This window comes from Xiphophorus couchianus, chromosome 5, assembly GCF_001444195.1.
Source record: "Xiphophorus couchianus chromosome 5, X_couchianus-1.0, whole genome shotgun sequence".
In the NCBI taxonomy this organism is placed as follows: Eukaryota; Metazoa; Chordata; class Actinopteri; order Cyprinodontiformes; family Poeciliidae; genus Xiphophorus; species Xiphophorus couchianus.
Window position 1 is genome coordinate 18,777,674 of NC_040232.1, and position 18,953 is coordinate 18,796,626.

At 41.3% G+C, this 18,953-nt stretch overlaps 1 protein-coding gene across 8 annotated transcripts; it reads left to right on the forward strand.

Annotated features, from left to right (window-relative positions):
* Positions 1-209: 209 nt before the first annotated feature.
* On the forward strand, positions 210-17,584 carry elf2b (E74-like factor 2b (ets domain transcription factor)). Of its 8 annotated transcripts, none has more exons than XM_028018576.1 (10): positions 210-354; positions 6,226-6,376; positions 6,450-6,684; positions 11,350-11,460; positions 11,634-11,831; positions 13,672-13,758; positions 14,157-14,352; positions 14,448-14,819; positions 14,929-15,103; positions 15,741-17,584. In XM_028018576.1, the coding sequence occupies exons 2-10, from the start codon at positions 6,302-6,304 to the stop codon at positions 16,320-16,322; spliced, it is 2,031 nt and encodes a 676-aa protein (XP_027874377.1). In that variant the 5' UTR covers positions 210-354; positions 6,226-6,301; the 3' UTR covers positions 16,323-17,584. The 8 variants fall into 8 exon arrangements, with proteins under 8 accessions (XP_027874377.1, XP_027874379.1, XP_027874380.1 ...); XM_028018578.1 differs by lacking the exon at positions 210-354 and adding an exon at positions 1,877-3,541 and having other exon boundaries at positions 14,160-14,352; XM_028018579.1 differs by lacking the exon at positions 210-354 and adding an exon at positions 1,877-3,541 and having other exon boundaries at positions 6,453-6,684.
* Positions 17,585-18,953: the final 1,369 nt, after the last annotated feature.

The window sequence follows — 18,953 nt, forward strand, 5'->3', positions numbered from 1 at the left end:
TAAACAGGGCGTGTTTTGTAGTGTACTGCAGCTGCAGCAGCATTAAATTTAATTTATTTACTTACTTTTTATTGTGTCTCTTCTCGCGTATGACAAGCTGACGACTCCTCTCAATATCGCGGACCTCCTGCAGAATGCGCATGCGTGCGCATGCGCTCTTACCATATGTATGCTATTCTGACATGTATGGCTATCTGATAGAACACCTGTTGCCTTCGGCGGCTCCGGGGCTCCTCATCATGGCAACGGCCGCTACTGTTACCGTTAACTAGTCCGCGGCGTCGCTGAGCGGCGGGACTCTGGAGGCTGACAGTCGGCGCCAGCAGCAGCGGACACGGGGGACGGAGGAAGACGGTAGTGTTCACACTGTAAACTCTGGTTAGCAGCCATGCTAACAACAACAACAATAAGCAGCAGCTGCCTGGGAGCCAGCAGGAAGCCGATAAGAGGAGTTTAACCCGACGTTAGTCAGATTTAGCAGCTCGGTTTGTTATTGTGGGTCCAGCTTGTTTTAATTGGAGGCTATCGGAGCTAGCCTGTTAGCTCTTGACAGTTACGGATTTCTTCTGGGTTCTTTGAAATTCATAAATCAAGCAGGTTATTTGGCATCAACAGTAGCAATCTTTTCCAGTAGTGACCTTATCGGAAAGTGTTAACACTGAAATTCACCTGCTGAAGGCATACCGGTCTATGAATTATAGAGGTCTGTAATCCAAAGCAGGTTGGATCTTGACTGTATGAGTCAGATGTGTCTCTACGAGGAATTTAAATTTGTATTAGCAACTATAACGGTATGCTTAACAACAACTAATAGCGTGAGTCTGCAATAAGGTGTAGAAACAAGAGGTAGGTTACAGGTGTCAAGGTGTACTCAAGTTTTAAAAAGTTGCAGTTTAAAAACAGGTGAACTTTCCATTCTTGTGTATTGTTTTTTAAATGAAGTGTCAGATGAAGCGTTGAAATGAGCAAAGTTTTCTTCCAACTATACGGAATGCTGAGTAATGCTTCTTGCTGCACACTGCCCATCAGCTGGCTGAACAACAGCTCAGAGGCTTTTCCATCCAGATACTTTTAAGCATTGCTATAATCACTTTCAATTATTTATATGACTTAATTTTTGATCTTTTGCTCATGTTTAAATTTAATCATGGGGAAATGGATGTACATAAAGAGCGCCACATAAAGCAACAGACTGCAAGCTACGATCAGCATATCATGCATGATATTGGTATTACGTTGTAAAGAGCAGAAGGTTAAAAATATATATAATAATATCTACAATCAACACATTTATCCAAAATACGGTGAAATTTAGCAACATATACAGTACAGACCAAAAGTTTGGACACACCTTTCTAATTCAATGGTTTTCTTTATTTTCATGACTATTTATAAGGCAAGAAATCCCACTTATTAACCTGACAGCTATGAAGTGAAAACCATTTCAGGTGACTACCTCTTAAAGCTCATCAAGAAAATGCAGAGTGTGTGCAAAGCAGTAATCACAGCAAAAGGTTGCTACTTTGAAGAAACTAGAATATAAGGGGTATTTTCAGTTGTTTTACACTTTTTTGTTTAGTGCATATTTGCACATGTGTTATTCATAGTTTTGATGCCTTCAGTGTGAATCTACAATGTCAATAGTCATGAAAATAAAGGAAACTCATTGAATTAAAAGGTGTGTCCAAACTTTTGGTCTGTACTGTATGTTCTGTATTTTTGCTTATGTTTTTCTAGTACAATATTGTAGTTGTAATAATCAATATACTATGATATTTAAAAACAACGTATACTAAAATATGGATGATTTTTGATTTTCTGTTTTTAAAAAAATGATTAGATTGTGTTTATATATATATTTAAATTCCAGGATATCATACAACATTTGATTACTCATCCATGCGCTACAGTTTTTACATAGAGACTAAAAAAACTGTGACTGTGTGGAGAGTATGCTGAGACCTGGTGTGCCCCGTAGTGAATTGTGTGCGTGTGTGTTAATGTTTTGACTGTCCAGTATTTGCTCATCCAAAGTCTGAGCAGGCCTTGTGAGAAAGGTTATGGTGGGTCATCCTTTCATGGAGCGCTTTAAGAATAAACCGTTACAGAGTAGATGCTGAGACTGAACTCAAAGAGAGATAAAGGATGAAGTGTATCAGAAAAACAGTGTAATATGGTAATTATCTGAATGAGAACTTCACAAATCTGAAGAAATGTTGGTTTACACAGCAAACGTGAAAAAAGTTTAACTTTATGGCCCACAGTAAGAAACTAACACTTCACATCATCCTGAAAACACCATCTGTGTGGTCCAACATGGTGGTGGCAGTATCATCCATTGGGGATTTTTTTTTCTTCAACAGGAACAAGGAAGCTGTTAAGAGTTTGTTGGAGGATAAGTTTATCTAAATACAAAGCAATCCTAAAAGAAAACCTATTGGACGGTTCACCACCCAGCGGGACGTTGACCCTAAACAGTCAGCTGTGTTTATATCCAGAGTTTATATCAATGCATTTCAAGAGGTGGGGTGGTCCAGTCAAAGTCCAAATCTGAATACCATTTAGAAATTTTTCTACAGATACTCTATATGCAATCTTACTGAAATAGAGCTATAATGCTAAGAAGAATTAGTAGAAATTCCAGTCTGTAGGTTTGCAAAGCTGGTATAGACCTACAGCTAAAAACTGTAACTGGAGCAAAAAGTTGGCTCTACAAAGTATTAACTTAGGAGGGAAGAATCATGTATTATTTTTGTTCCAAATTACAATGTATCTGCTACAATGTGTTGGTCCTTCACATAAAAGCCTCCCCCCTGATAGACTGACGTTTGTCTATCAGATTTTTATCAATACAGATAGTTGAGTTGTTCAAGGCAGGATGGCAACTACTTATATGATTAGGGTTTCTTTATACAAATCTGTAACCAGCTCTATTAGATGTAGAAGCCTAAGAAACTTCATCGCCACGTCACCCGTCCTAATAACTCAGTGGACTTTGCTTGTGTGTGTTTAAATATGGGCTGGGCGTAAAGTAAATCCTGAGGTCATATTTGCTGTGTATTTGTTCATTGTACCATCTGTGTGTGTGTGTGTGTGTGTGTGCGTATGTGTGTAGGGAGGGCAGGACAGGACACAAGGCGGGGCGTTGTATCTAGACCAGCAGCCCCAGTTATTTGGAACAAAAGCTTAGTTGTTGATAGATCATGTGACGGGGTGTGTGTGTGTGTGTGTGAGTGTGAGTATGTGTTCCTCCCTCATCATGTGATGCAAGCTCGAGGCAGGCTCTGAGAAGTGCTGAGTCGATTCTGAGAGGATCCTTCCACCGAGGGAGCAGGCAGGCATGCGGGCAGGGAGCGGAGACGGCCGTCCACACGGCTGGATGGACGGGTGTCGGATGGAGAAGACGGAAACGTGCGGGGGGGTTTCTCTTGGCTCAGATGGGAACCATCGGCTATCGAGTCTCTTTGCCTGTTTTTGGACTTCGAACAGGAGAAAAGTGAAGATGCAGTGCTTCATGTCGAATCCACATGTCAGTGACGAGGCAAGTTTGGGCCTGTTCTGCTACCCGTTTTGATGCTTTCATTGGGATTTTGATTTGGAAAACTTAGCGTTTTCAGCGCGACATCAACACCACTGCTGATTCACCACCAACCAAGAACATTTAGAACAATGCTGTGCTTCGTATCACTTCTCACTCTGGTAGGACTCAGTGAACTGGCCACTGACACATGTAGCTGTTTTCCACCATGCTCCAAAATATCATTTGAAATTTCTGAAATACCCACATGACTCAAACTTAATAGGCCACGGTTATTCATTCCTGTAATTATCCTTGCTTTAAATGCTAATGCAGGCGTTTTAGACGAGCAGCGGTTAGACAGCCGCGTGTCCTCAGTTATCTTGCAGGTCCTGTATTGCTTGTTTGATTGAATGCAATCAAACAAGCAAGGGAACCTGCAGCTAACTGTTGGGTTTGTTTTTGCTTTTACACACATTTTGATGTCAACTATTAATTTTCCATCTGTACATTTGTCCATCTGTCTTGCAGTTGTTAGATTTGATCCCTCAACAAAGATCACATGCAGGACTCTGCCCGCTGACACACCCTTTAACTCTGTACTTGTTTCTTATTGACTTCTTGCTACCCAGAGCAACATTTCACAATCTCAAACCGCCCCTTGAGCTTGTTTCATGGTTGAAAGAGCCACTTTACAGTTCACGTGCAGAGCTTCCTTCGACTCAGAGTAAAGGGCTTAAAATAGCTATAAGTTAATATATAAATGAAATTGTTGGGACACTAGACATGTCATGTGATTGATAAGCATGTTGAAAATATGAGTCACACACTACTCTTTCTAAAATTGTATATGCCTTTAAAACCAGAACTGTGCATACACATTATATAAATACACATACCTTCTTGTCTGTGCTAAAATACGTGCTAAACTGTGCCTTTGTTAGGACATTTAGGATTGCCAATATTGGTCAGATGTTTTGGGTTTCTTTCTGCCAGCGTCTCACAATAGTTTTCTGGTATTTTGGCTTAAATGAGCCAAAGTTGTTGGCCGTCTTTTTTCAGAGCTACCGACAAATTATGTGCCACTTTGTAACTAATTTGACTGTATCCTTAGGGTTATTGTCCATTTAGATGATGTCTAAAATTATCTCTGTCATTGTTTTAAGATTTAGCAAATGGGAATAATGACTCTAATCAGGAAAGGTTTAGACTTATTTAATGTCAGACAATTAGAAACTAGTGGTTATGTATCTTTCTTATCTCAACATCTGGTTGAAACTGTAAGATCTGAGTCCATCATTGGTTCTTTATGATGCTGAATAATTGAGCTAATATCATGTTGGTCTCAGGAGCACAGCATGGCTCATCCATTATACAGTGGTTAGTGTAACTGAGCGTGTTTGAGGAGTCTGTAGAGTAAAGCTGGAGAAGTGAGTTTGTAGGGAAAACATATACATTCTCTGGACTGTGCATTAATTTTACAATCTGTTGATCTTTTTTTAATCATAGTTTTGTATCTATTTTAACCCAGGTATTTTATTTTAGGAAAATATTTCAGTGCAAGATTATTTTAGGTAGTGTTTTAACTGTGAAGAGGAAAAATGTATTCTGTTGTGTTTGCGCTCTTCTTTGGTTTGAGAAATGAAAGGAATGCGTGGCTTCTGTACATTTTTTTAGTAATCAAATTGTTGTTTTGTAAATTAATTTTTAAATAAATTTACAAAATATCTTAGACCCTTACAAATTATTTAATTTGTAAATAATTTGTAAGGGTCTAGTGGCCTATTACTTAAACCAATGCCTGTTTGTTTGCTGAGCTCATGTAATTAAATTTCATTACAGAAGACTATAATTAAAATGTGAAAAAAATACGTTTAACCATTGGTTGTCAAAACATTGGCAAAGCATCCCCCTGGTTATCATGAGTTGATGTGAAACATCCCAGCAGCAGATGGTCATAATTACAAGGGTACAGTTTGGCATGTGGGAAGTTGATTGACCTGCACAGTGTCCTGATCGAACACTATTGTGATGAATTGGAGCGGAGATGGCAGGCCAGACCTTCTCGTCCAACATCAGCGTCCGACCTCACAAATGTGCTTCTTTAATAATAGTCCCAGTGGAAGGCCCTCCCTGAAAAGTTGAAGATGTTATAGTTGTGAAGGGTGGGCAGTCATCATGTCAAAATCTATGGATTAATAATGTGAGGGCAAATAATCTCGAAAGTTTACAGTTAAAGAGCTGGAACGTCATCGTAATAGTCCTTTGATCTTAAGGGTTTTATACACACCTTGTATTCCAGTAATATGAATAACCTCTTCCTGTGCTTAACAACTGGGCAGAGGAAGTTTAGATGAGAAGTATTAAAGGTGTCAGACACTTGTCTAACTAAAGGTTGCTGCTGCACTGAACAGGCACCGAGAGCTGGTTCCTAGCAACTGTTACCATCGTCCTGTCTGGACACGGTTCTTGTGTTTGATGTAATGACTTGGCTTTCCCTCAGCGCTTCTCTTCCTGTAACAGCAGACAGGCCGAAGCCACTCAGGGAGAGATGGAGATCAGATCTCTGCTTTTAAGCCCACATTTAGAAAGACGCAGGGAGATTTTAACTGTACTAAGTAGTGATTAATCTCAATGATTGTCACTAAGTCTGTTATTTCTGCCCAGCACATTTAATATGTATTAATCTAGTTTGCTTGTTTTTTCAGTGGCTGCTGTTCTCGACATTAGCCGAGGTCACCAGGAGGAGGGGCTGTGTCTCCTTAACCCAAGGGAGAATGAATCATGACGTCAGTGGTGCTGGTTGACACTGGTGGGACGATGGTGGAGTATGTCACAGCTGAAGAAGATCCTCAGCAGGTGGTTGTTCTTATCTAATACTAGTTCTATATTGTCAACGCCGTGGCTTTATTTTTTCATCCATTTTCCTCAGCAGGAGGGAGTGTATGAGGCCGATGCGGAGCTGGAAGGAGAGGTGGAGGATGAGTGTGAAGCTGAGGTCTGTGAGGAGCTGGAGGAAGTAGAGGAGGCTGATGAGGACCTAGCAGTCATAGTGGAGGAGGTGCCCACTGCTAGCCGGCTGGATGAGCAGGGTTACTCCGCCCAGGTGGTGGTGTATGGGGATGAAGCCTACGTCATGCAAGAGGTGGAGACGGAAGGAGAAGGAGGTGGGATGTTAACATTTTTAAGAAGCGTTTAGTTTTGCCAAATCTGAGCCAATCTTTAATGCAAGAAATTTTCATCTTACACAAATTTTGGTGCACTTCATTGTGATTTTATGAGACAGACCAACGCAAAAGAAGTTGATAATTGTGGAGTTGAAGGAAAACGGTACATGAATTAAAAATTCTTTTACAAATAAAAATCAATAGTTTGTATATAACCCTGGCAGATCTCCCAGCTTCAACTACAGCTGGTAGGTCTACTGATGGAAAATTTTACATATTCCTCTGAGCTGAACACTTCGAAGCTCAGTGAGACTGGATGGTTGGTGATTATCGGTGAAGGGTTGCTGAAAATTCGTGGTTGGATTTACATCAGGTCTTGTCTGTGAGTGGGCTATCAAACACATGCATAAGCTTTGATTTAGCTCTAACTCTATGTTCAGGGTCAATGCCCTGCTAGATTTTGAACCTCCAGCCCAGGCTGAAGTTGTTTCCAGGTTTTTTTTCCAGGCTTGCCATGTTTTCATCTCTATCCATCCATCTTCCTATCACCTCTGACCAGTTTTCTCTCTCCCTATTGAAGAAGGAGATCCCAACAGTTTGTTGCTGCTACCACCAGGTGTCACCATGGGGAGATCTCTGGAGCTCCTCCAGCTATCATTGGGGTCTCTTTGGCTGCTTCTCTGATTAATGCGATTTATGATTATTGGAATATATGGGTCTGAATCACAGTTTTTATATTTTTATTTGTAATGTAGAAACCACATGTCATTTTCCTGGTACTTCACAATTACACACGTCTTTGTGTTGGTCTATCATATAGAATCCCAATAAAATCCACTGAAGTCTGAGGTTGTAATAGCAATAATGTGCACATTTTATCCATGGTACAGAGTGAAAGGGTCATCTTAAACTTTAATTTTAGTGTCTTTGATTTATTTTTTTATTTGCTAAATGCAACAGAGGAGAAGATCCAGAAAAACCAGGCTGTAAAAGCTGACAGACCTTGGTGTTCTTAGGTCGCCACCTTGTGGATAGAATTTCAATAGGTTATGCATAAACAAGAACAGATTTACCAACCTGATGTTAATTAATAGATCAATAGTTAATCTGTTAATAATGTCAGTTAGTTTCTGAATGCATTCAGAAACTGACTGACATTAGTTAGTTTTGCTCTTTCTTCTGAGCATATGTTAGCAGAATAAAAAATCGTTTTTGCCTATTTAGTAACTGAAATTTAGATTAATAAAATATTTATTTTCTAAAGCAGTTTGCTGCTCACCAAAAATTAAACTGCTACTCCATGAAACTTAAACATGTCATGATTCTCTAGGTATTTTTGTTTTGGTTAAATTAGAAAACCAGTAACTTTAAACTGACCCACATTAACAATGGATTTTTGGGGTTATTTTTTTTTACTGTGTATGTGAGCAGGTAATTTGATAATTTTGGGATTTTTACCATTTGGCACTTCAGTTGTTAAGTATGCATTTTTCTTGGTAGGAGAATGTTTTCCATTGAGCATAGGTATGTCTCTTCCTGCCTTGGGGACGTTTTCTACTGTTTTATACATAAAGATAAACTGATTTGTGTAGAGCTTCTCTGATCAATCAGCCGGAATCAATCAATCAATCAGTTTTTCCCTGCTTGTCTGGACAAACACTGAAAGCTCCCTTTTTTTCTTTAGCTCCTCCGTAAATTTATCAAAACTAAAAACGTTCATAATTTTATGCCAAAAAATGCATTAACCAATCTCATGTTTACTCTGCTAATATGTCAGATGTGCAGTTTTTTTGGATAATTGTTAGTGACATAAAATTGAATGCATAAAAAAAACAGTAATTCTTTCCTTTTCAGTTTGACTTAAGATTCTTGCCATTGTCAAAGAACTTAGCACATTTATTCTCTTTTGTAATATATTAATAACATTAAAATAACAATAAAAATGAACTGTACAAAAATTTACTGGGAATTGGCCAATGAAAGCGTGGCTAGTGAATCTCCAGATTTGTAATTAGTTTGTAAGCAAGTCATCCGCTTCTGGTTGTGCTTGTTGCTTCAAATCCATCTTTCAGTAAAATCTGCACTTTAACACCTTTCGTTATTTCTTGAATTTTAACTTCATTAGAAATTTTATATGTTATTTTAAAAATAACCGATTGTAGTTCTGAGTTAGATGCTGAAATTAAATAAAGTTGCATGGTAAAAAAAACCCAGCAGCTATATTTGACGTATGAACTACGCAGCAGAGGGAGGGCGAAGGGAGGACTTCCTGTGTCGCTTGCGGAGGGATTTATACATTCTGGCGTGATTCGTCTCGTTGAGATTTTGCCTCAGCTGCGGAGTGATCCAAACAGTGAGAAGTCAATGAGAATCTGCAGCGAGAGGTGGAAACATGGCGACTTCACAGCATGAGGGGCACGCAAACCAGCTCGATCTGCTCATCAGAGCCGGTAAGGTGTTTCCACGTATTGAAAACTCCGACTTTAGTACCGTGGTTGACGGGCGGCTTTTGTTTTTGAGACTCGAACCGCGGCGCTTCGGCCCGCCCGCCGCGGTGTAGCGATCAGGAAGTGATCACCTTGGTCGCAACCTGCATGGCGTTGCTCAGCGGCTATCAAAACCCGCTTTAAAAAATATAGCGAAGCTTGCAGCTGGACGTGTCAGTGTGCGCCCTCGGATAGCTGCGTGCATGAAGCGTGTTTTGCATGTTTTGGTTGGTTTTGGTCGGAGCTCGATGAACGTGAATAACGGTTCGGCGCTGCACAACCAGGAAGTGTGCAGTTGTTGTCTTTGCCACGCTGTCTGAGGCGGAAGGACATGTGGGTTTATTTTTACTCGGCAACTACTAGATATAAATATGCTATGTAATTTATTACGCTGGTCTTTTCCGTGAAGCTCATACGTTTGTTTATTTTTAAAGTAAATCCTAAATAGAGCAACACTCCTTAAAAAGTAGGCCCTGTACTTTTAAAATTTATTTAGCAAATTTCAATCATTTTTGCTCAGACTTCAGTCGACTTTCCTTCAGTATTTCCCCAGATTTTTAAGTCTATATATTATGACCCTACAATCCGTTTATCGTGTTTTTTTTCCCCCAGCCTCCTTGTTGGACGCGTGGGACGGCCTGGCTGTGCTCGCTTTCTTCCCCTACAAACGTCCAATCAGGTTTCAGCAGGGGCGGGATCTTAGCTGTAGCCCGGCCCAATGGGAGGCCGCGGCGGGTGTTGAGTGACAGGGGGATTTGTGAGCTTCTTCGAAGAGAACTGGAGGGAAATAAAGAGGAGTGTAAACACGGAAGTCGTCAGAGGCAGAACTACTTTTTGTCGGACTTCCAGGGAGATGATTATTACTGGGAGCCACTCCGGCTTTGCGCTCATATCTTGCATTAAAACATATTTTTTTACGTAATACCGTTTTAATAACATTAGAGGATTTAATGGGGGGGAAAGAAAAAGTAGAAGAAACTTTCGGGGTAGTATTTTAGCTAGACAGCGAATTCTTCCAGCCCATTGTCTTTGCTAGAGAGAGGGTCTGAACGAGTGCAGCTGTCTAAAGATAGCCTGTTTCTGTCCCCTGCACTGCTAGATAGCCAAACATGGACAGGGCGTAATGCTTATCTCAGGTTTCCCACCGGTGATTGACAACAACAGCAGGTGCCCCCGGGGTCCCTCTCATGGTCCTAGTGGAGGCCAAACTTCCTTTAACAAAGCCTCAGTTTTACATTCTTGGAGAAATCAAACTGCTTTGAACAGAATTATGATCAAACTTTGTTCTTCCTTTGCTAATAAATATTTCTGCATGCTTACACTGGAGTGCAGCATTATGCGAACTGGAAATGGGTGACAGTTTTATTGGGCTGAACTTGCAAAAACAAAACAAAAGTTTTTAAAGATTTGATTAGTGGACTGCAAAAGTTCTAACCTTTGAACTTTCCACTTTTTGTCGCATTGCTGCCACTAATTTCAACTGGTTTTATAAAGATTATTTTCATGCTCGGCCATCACAAAGTTTGCCATAGTGGTGAACTGTAATGAATAGGATTACAATATGTTTCTAATTAATAAAAACAATGCAAAAACTTTAGATATTGTGCTCCTTGAGAGCACTACTCAGTCTATCATTTGGGTGAGACATGGGAGGTATTAATCAAAGCAGCATCCCAGATAGCTTCTCACTAACCCTATCCCAGGTAACTCTGGGGTGCAGATTTTCCCATATCACAGGGGAAAATCTGTAAACACAAAAACCTTTATTCATCCTCTTCTGAATGCTGACCATTACAGAAGAGAGGCTAAAAGAAAGCGCTAAAAAGTTGTTGCTGTATAGAGGAAGGTGCGCTGGTTGGATGAGAAACTGAACTCTTTTTCTAATATCTTGAATAATATGTGAAGAAAAACAACTGCATCACTTTGAATACATCATCCTCACAGTTAAAGGTTAGCGGCAGTATTATGCTGTCGGAATCCTCTTATGCTGGATATTTAGGTATTTTATTCATACCTATTAGAAGCTGCAAAAGATTTGAGGCTGGAAGAAAATCCCACGATGGGTCTAGTTAAACACCAGACCTGAACTCATTTGAGAGTCTGTGGAAACAATTGAAAACGAGGGTCTGCTGGGGATGCTTCAAGATTTTTATTAACTAATTCTGTGTTTATGTTGCAGTGGAAGCTTCTGGCTACAGCAACGTCCACTGCTCTGACAAAACTATCGAGGCGGCAGAAGCGCTGCTGCACATGGACTCACCATCCAGCCTCAGAGAAGACCGCAGCCCAGGTAGCTGGAGTCTGGGAGGCGCTGTTTGTTGTTTTTGCTGTAACTAATACAGAAATAGCTCAGCGCTTTGTCGTATATGTGCTTAGAATACTAAATACACTGGACTGTTCAAGAAATCTTAGTGAAATGCTTTAATCAATTTTCCTTTAAAACTTTTCGATTTCTTCTTTTAGAAGCTTTTACGCCACAAAGTGAAGCTGCACCAGACTTCCTCCATGCTGCCATGCGGCCCGACGTGATTGGAGAAACGGAGGTGGAGATTACCACTGAGGACTGCTGCGAGGAGGATGAGGAGGAGGACGAAGAGGAGGAGATGGTCACCTCACTAGAAGAGCCAGAACCCGACAACGAGCCTGTCAGAAAGAAGCGAGGTGCACAAACCCGGCGTCTTTCCTCCTTTTTTAAAATTTTTTTTTTTTTCATGTTACTTTCATGTACAAATACTATTAGATTTTGGTATTTGTGCTAAAACCTGAAAATATGGGTTATGATCTCCAATCCTATTATGTAAGCACACCATCTAGTGGTCAGTTAGAGCAGTGGTCCCCAACCTTTTTACCACCTCGACCCCCCCCACCACTTCCTCACACACACACACACACACACACCTCCTGACTGTCACAGATAGTCGTCTCTTGCGATAATCGGAACTGATCCTCCGGTACTGTGATCTGATCCAGTCGGTAGAACTTTCGGACCGCTCCGATCTAATATCGGGCATTTTCAACATTGTTTTGGCCCGACTATGGCAGCCTGTGGGGTTTTCCCTGACAGGGAGCGAGAACGCAGCCTATTAAGTGTGACAGGTAGCCAATCAGAAAGCACAGTGACGTAAGAACGGAGGGAATCCCAAACAGCTGACTGAGAGCCCGGTCAAGTGCTTAATGCAGCAAATAGAGCGGCTGCTCACACCGTCATTTATCCAACGCCTTTTCTTTTTGTTACTTATTTTATCACTTAAAATGAATCCACAAACTATCACTGTTACTATCTCGTCATCCATGTTTGTTTATATTAAATTCACATATGGTATGTTGGGGATTTTAGAGGATTTTCTTCTGGAATCGGGACGTTCGTGACTGGAATCGGTTCGTGTGTGGAGTGTTGCTCCTGCCGTGTGGCTGGACACACGAACTGATCGAACCTGTTGTACATCACCTCGTGTGTGATCACAGAGGTTTGGAAATCGGCCGACAATTCTTAAATCATGCCACGTGAACCAGACTTAAGACTCACAAGCTCTACTTCTCTAGTCTCGACCACTGTCCTAACGCTCTCTGACTCTGGTCGCTGTGGTAACATTCACACATCCCTTCGAAATGAGATACAGATGCGCCACAAAAACGTACCTTTTATTTTCATGAAAATTTTAACTCTCGATAACGGCAAATCAATGGGACCCTGAGCTTATTTGTCTGCAACGAGACGGTCCCATCTGGGAGTGATGGAAAACAATGACACATGAGGTGTGTCATACAGGGTGCTTGGTCTCTACATGGCGAAGCAGTTTGAAGGCTTCATTGCCTCATTATCGCTTGGAATGTGGGAATCACCTACCGGTCCGGGATAAATCCATTCTCCTGTCTCTTCTCTGGGCCTTTTCCCCTTCTCAAATAAACTTTCCAAGGACATCTGATCTGTTTTTTACTCATTTCTCTGCTTGTGGGCTCAATGTTGGCGCTCAAGGTGTAACTGAGAGAATCCGATTAAAGGATTTTCAAAATAAAAGATCCGGTACCGATCCGTGGCCCAGGGGTTGGGGACGACTGAGCTAGAGCCATTAAGCCCAATCCCTGGACCATGATCTAAAAAGAATGACGTGGGGTCAACCGTCCTGTTTCTGTGGCAAAACCAAGAATAAAGTCAGATCGTTCTGGACTTAAGTTGGAACAGATGGCAGAAACTGGTCGACTCGATACAAGTGAAGCTGTTCTTAAAAACAGTGATTATACAGCTGCATATTAGTTTGATTCACAGGAAGCTAAACCTTTAATAATTGATCAAACACAAAAACAATAACTGCTGTGTTTTAAACAACCTAATATTCCTATGATTGTTTTTCCTGATTTAAATTTGGGACCCACTTCCTGTTTGATTAGTGTGAATTGAAATAATAGCAGTTAAAGGGATTTAGAACTTCACTCACTTTTTGATGGTTGCACTGCTATCATTATATTTGAAGGTGACCTCTTCAAAATGTTTCCTTTGTAGCTGGACGGAAAACGAAGGCGTCCCAGTCGTCCATTTCTAACGGTGCACCAGATCTGAGCTTCAAGAAGAAACCAAGAGAGGGCAAAGGTATTTCTTTGTTTAAATAACTCCTGCTTCAGCCAACACATTCCCCTTACAGATTCCTTCTGCTGCTTTTGTGACAGACTTAAATGATTCAGATCAAGCTCATTTTAAGACCAGGGAAATATAAAGTAGAATAAACAGAAATTTGGGTCGGTAAACGTGAGTCGAGGCTTTGTGTTCCTTTTGGTCAGCCGTGTTTTGGGCCTCACTACTTTCCAATGAAACCAAATCAGGTTTTTTGCCTGATTCTAAAAATTTGTTTTAAGATTTGATGCATTTCAGTGCGACCAAAAGAGAAAAGAGAGAGAATCTGGAATGGGGCAAATACTATTTCACAACCCTGTTGATGAGCATATTTAGCCTAAATGTACTTGGTGAGCTAACATCACTTTGATTTTCAGCAGGTAGCACCACTTATCTATGGGAGTTCCTGTTGGACCTCCTCCAGGACAAGAACACCTGTCCCAGATACATCAAGTGGACCCAGAGGGAGAAAGGCATCTTTAAGCTGGTCGACTCCAAGGCCGTTTCCAAGCTTTGGGGTAAACACAAGAACAAGCCAGACATGAACTACGAGACTATGGGGCGGGCGCTCAGGTAACCAGTCTGACGGATTTAAGGTTTAAGCTCAGTATTTGTAATATTTTATTTTAAAATAATATTTTAAATCTTCATAATTCCTCTTATGTCAGATATTACTACCAACGAGGAATCCTCGCCAAGGTGGAGGGTCAGCGGCTGGTTTACCAGTTCAAAGAGATGCCTAAAAACATCGTCATTATCGATGAGGACAAGGCGGAAATGTCTTCACCCGATGACCTCATGAGTTCAGAGTCGCAGTCGTCCTACGATCGCGTGCCTCCGCCTTCAGAAAGGTTACTGCAAAACTCAGAGCTGTCGTCTCCCAGGAGACCCAACATCCTGCGTGGCTCCAACAGACCAATCGTGGTCCAAAATCCTGCCGCCACAGTGAGCGGACCAGCGGTGATGGCGGCAGCGCCGAGGATAGTGACGGTTTCGGCAGCGCCCGACATGAGCCAGATCCCGAATGCCACAGCGCCGAGGTCAGAGTCCTGCTAGGAGACCGTAGCTTCCTCTATGATGACACAGCTAATGCAAATATTTTTGACATTTTTTCCCCCCATGCTGACTGTTTTTCTGATTCGTCAACAGGACGGTTCGAGTGGCGATGCAGGTTCCGGTTGTAATGACGTCTTTGGGCCAGAAGATCTCCACCGTCGCCATGCAGCAGCCAGCATTGACGACGGTGGCCCCAGGGCCCACCACCCTCCTCACTAACGCGTCTCCAATCACTGCTGCTGCTGCTAATCCTAATTCACAACAGAAGGCGAGTAGATGTGGACGTTTCCTCACAGACAAATGGTTTCCCCTTAGAAAGCATCCATACAGCACTGAAAATATTTTATCCATTGACTCTGTTTCTGCCAGCTGTGGGTTTAATATTTTTTATAAGATATTATATTGCAAAACGTACAAATAAAAGCAGATTTTAGTTTGATTAAAGAAATCTTAGACACGGAGGCCTTCTTGTATATTGGCACCACTCAGAGACGAGTATGTCTGAGTGTAAATTTACAACCATAGACTACAAGTACAAAAATGAATTGACATATGATTAATTGTCGATTTAATGGTTTATTAGAAAACTGCTGCTTATCATTTAATCTTTAGTTGATTAAGATCAGTCAGCTTTATATGAACTCATTAATGCATAGCTTGCATCCCTACCATAGACTGGGTATTTTACAGGATAGATCAGCACAAAATAATATAATTAAAAATTGAAAAAATGGTTTTAAAATGTTTTGCAAATGAAAATCATCTAAAATCCTAATAAGTCATTAAAGTTTGTAGTTGTAATTTGGCGATGTGTAGAAGGGTTGTAAATACCTCAGGCTGGTACTGTTTTTTTTTTTTTTTTTTGTATTTTTATCTTTTTGACTAAAATGTTATTTCTTGTGAAGGTTGTGATCCAGACTATCCCAACAATGGTCCCAGCCACAGCGGAGAATGGAGACAAGATCACCGTCCAACTGGCCAAGATCATCACCATCCCAGCCCACCAGTTAACCCAGTGTCAGCTACAGGCCTCCACGGGGGGCAACAAACCCAACATGGCCGCCTCGTCTACGGGCATCAGCCTCTTAGGAAGCCCCCTGACGGTCCGAGCCCTCGCTCCCGTCAACGTCGCCCCGGGGGCGCAGGTGATGAGGCTCACCGTGCCGACGCAGACGCAACCGCAGACTCTGATGGTGTCGCCGCCAGGAAGCATCGGCTGTGGCCAAGCGGTGGCGACGCAGTCGCACGTCATCGGTGGCGTCATAAACGGTTCGGATTTGGTGATTGGCGGGCCGGGCGGGGTTACGGTGGAGAAGCTGAAGGCTGCAGGAGTGCAGCTCCAGACGGTGCAGGTTCCTCTGAAGGTCCAGCAGAACCAAGTGAACCCAAAGACCGTTCAGAACATCAAATCAGAAGCCACAGACACTGAGGTGGTTATGAAACTGGAAGCTCCACGTGCAATTAAGACAGAGGAGCCGGAGTGTTGAGTTACTAACATCTGTTCTTTCCTTTCTCACCTCCTGAGAAGTTTGTTTGTACATTTCTGAAGTTCTTTTTACTATAACTTGTAATAACCAGCAGCAGACTCTTGAAGGACGTTTCTTTGTTTTTGAGTCCTGAAAGTGTCTTCACAACTCCCCTGGACAAAGAGCCGCTCAGTCTCCCTCAGAACGGCAATGGAGCCTTGGACCCAAACTGAGAGGTTCAGTAAGGAAAAAGCAACGGGACCAACTTTGATCACTACACAACGGATCACATGCACTGGGTCCCAATTGAGGATGAATATGAAACTGCAACACTAAACAAACAAAAAAAAGTAAATAAAAAGGATTACAACCAAAAATGTAAATAGAAAAAGAAACAGCGGAGAGTAAAGAAGATTCTTTTTAAGAGTGTTCATTTCTACAGATGTTAAAAACCAGCATTTTCTTGTTTTTAAACTTGCATCACTGTGTGAAGAAAGCGCGAGAGGACGAGATGAAGGAGATTTGGGCTCTCATTAGGAACGATATCAGTCATGTTTGTATATATTTATATAACTATATATATCTTTACAGTTTACTGAGCTAACAGTAACAGACAGCCTTAGGTTTTAATTTGAAATGTTTCTTTTCCTGAACAGTAAGCTGTTTTGTTTTTCTTTTGATACTTTGTACCATGCACAGTGTTATTGAAACTCTGAACTGTTGGGCTTTTTTTTTTTTCTTTCCCCCTCTCCCTTGGTTTGGCTGCTGATGCTGGTGTAGGTTGACACTCGTCCACAGTGTGCTTGCAGTGTGTCCTTCAGCGTCCCTTAAAAACTCCCCCCAAACCTACCCTTAGAAAATGGATTTATGAGTTTTAAAATGCGTTACTTGTTAGTGCAGAATGTTCTGCCGGCAGGCTGCATGCATATGCAATAAAGTAAGATGAATCTGAGCCAATGCATGCTGCCACATCTTTACAGAAAATGTCAGCATTCGTTATTTCAATAATCAAAAAAGGCATCAAATTATGCAAAACGGCTGCAGGGTATATACAGCGATAACCACTGTGGATCCCCCTGATCACTTTCAGAACAGAGGGTCAATGTGTCAGTCTGCCGCGTTGGTCCTGCCGCAGCATTTCAATAGTTTCGTTTTTCTGAAAAGAGGGAAGATCGTCTGTGTTCAGACTGAACTGTTTGTATATTCAACATTTGAAGCATATTCTATTTTGTTGTACTCTTGTTTCAAAGCGTATTAAAGTAGATTTTACTGAAATACAAAAACTTGACACCTGTGGGGGTTTTTTATTGCTCAAGTGGAGGTTTGTGAGATTGTACATTTTTGGCTCCTTGGCCTTGCTGTATGCATTTGTTGTTGAGATAAAAAGCAGCATGAGCAAACATAACTTTACAAACTTATCAGAGGTAACATTGAGGACTTCTGTGGTTTCTTTGCAAGTTTTACCATTCTGTTTACCTTTACTCAAACTAAACTAACAAAAGAAACCAAGAGGAAAATCATAAAAATTTTCTGACCTCTTAACTCAGGGGTGTCAAACTCCAGTCCTCGAGGGCCGTTGTCCTGCAACTTTTAGATGTGCCTCTGCTGCACCACACCTGAATAGAATAATTAGGTCATTAGTAAGGCTCTGGAGAACTGATCTACACAAGGAGGAGGTAATTAAGCCATTTCATTCCAGTGTTTTGTACCTGTGGCACATCTAAAAACTGCAGGACAGCGGCCCTTGAGGACTGGAGTTTGACACCTAAGCCTTAACTACAATCAACCTGATGCAACAATCAGGTTAGGGCTATTAATTTGCAGATACCCATCTTACACTATTTCGATTTTGAATGATCAGCTCTCACTACCTGAATTGGACAATAATGCTGATCATCCTGCTCACAGCAATCATTTATAATACCAATTGGGGCGTCGTCGCACTGTGTGAGAAACGAGTTTCTGTAAAATTGCAGTTATTTTCGAACAAAGCTCTGAAAACTGTCAGAGAGCACTTTTTATGCCGTCTCTAGCATTGTATGCTAGTGACGTGAAGAGTCATTTCCCTTGATGGTGGATCCTTACAGTTACTCGGACTTCCAGATAAAAAGTCACCAACATTTTCAAAGTCAACATGACCCAAAAAAAACCAGGAAGCTTCAAATGTAACAAACGGCATCACAACTCTGATATGCTTCTACAGCAAAGATTTTTGTTCTGTTATCGATTTAAAGAAAGTGTAAGGTTAGGTCAATCCAGCTCTTTCACAGTACCAAACAATTAAAAATTGGTGCAGCCATAATTTCATGAAACGTTGTAGTATAAAGGTCAAAGTCACAGCAGACATTTAACACAATTTTAGTGTTAAATGTCACTAAAATGGTGAAGAATGTGGGGAGGCAACATTGCTCTGGCTCTGTTTGTCCTATAGTCCTATAGTTTGTCCTTCAGTCACAACTTTTACACAGATACATTGACACTAACAAATTGTTAGTGTGTTTGTATGGCAGATTCAGTGACTGGTCAGGCCTGGTGAAGAGCAGAGGTAGATGGTGCGTTAGCAATATTAAAATGTAGACAGACACCAGATGTCTGAAAGCTTTTCAAAGTTGTAAGCCTGAAATGCTTAAAAGAACCATGAAAACTACACAC

Excerpts from the sequence above, each read along its gene's own strand:
- elf2b (XM_028018576.1), top strand. The coding sequence starts at position 6,302 with ATGACGTCAGTGGTGCTGGTTGACACTGGTGGGACGATGGTGGAGTAT. Across the intron at positions 6,685-11,349 it reads GGAGACGGAAGGAGAAGGAG|TGGAAGCTTCTGGCTACAGC; the intron begins GTGGGATGTTAA and ends TTTATGTTGCAG. Across the intron at positions 14,353-14,447 it reads ACTATGGGGCGGGCGCTCAG|ATATTACTACCAACGAGGAA; the intron begins GTAACCAGTCTG and ends CTCTTATGTCAG.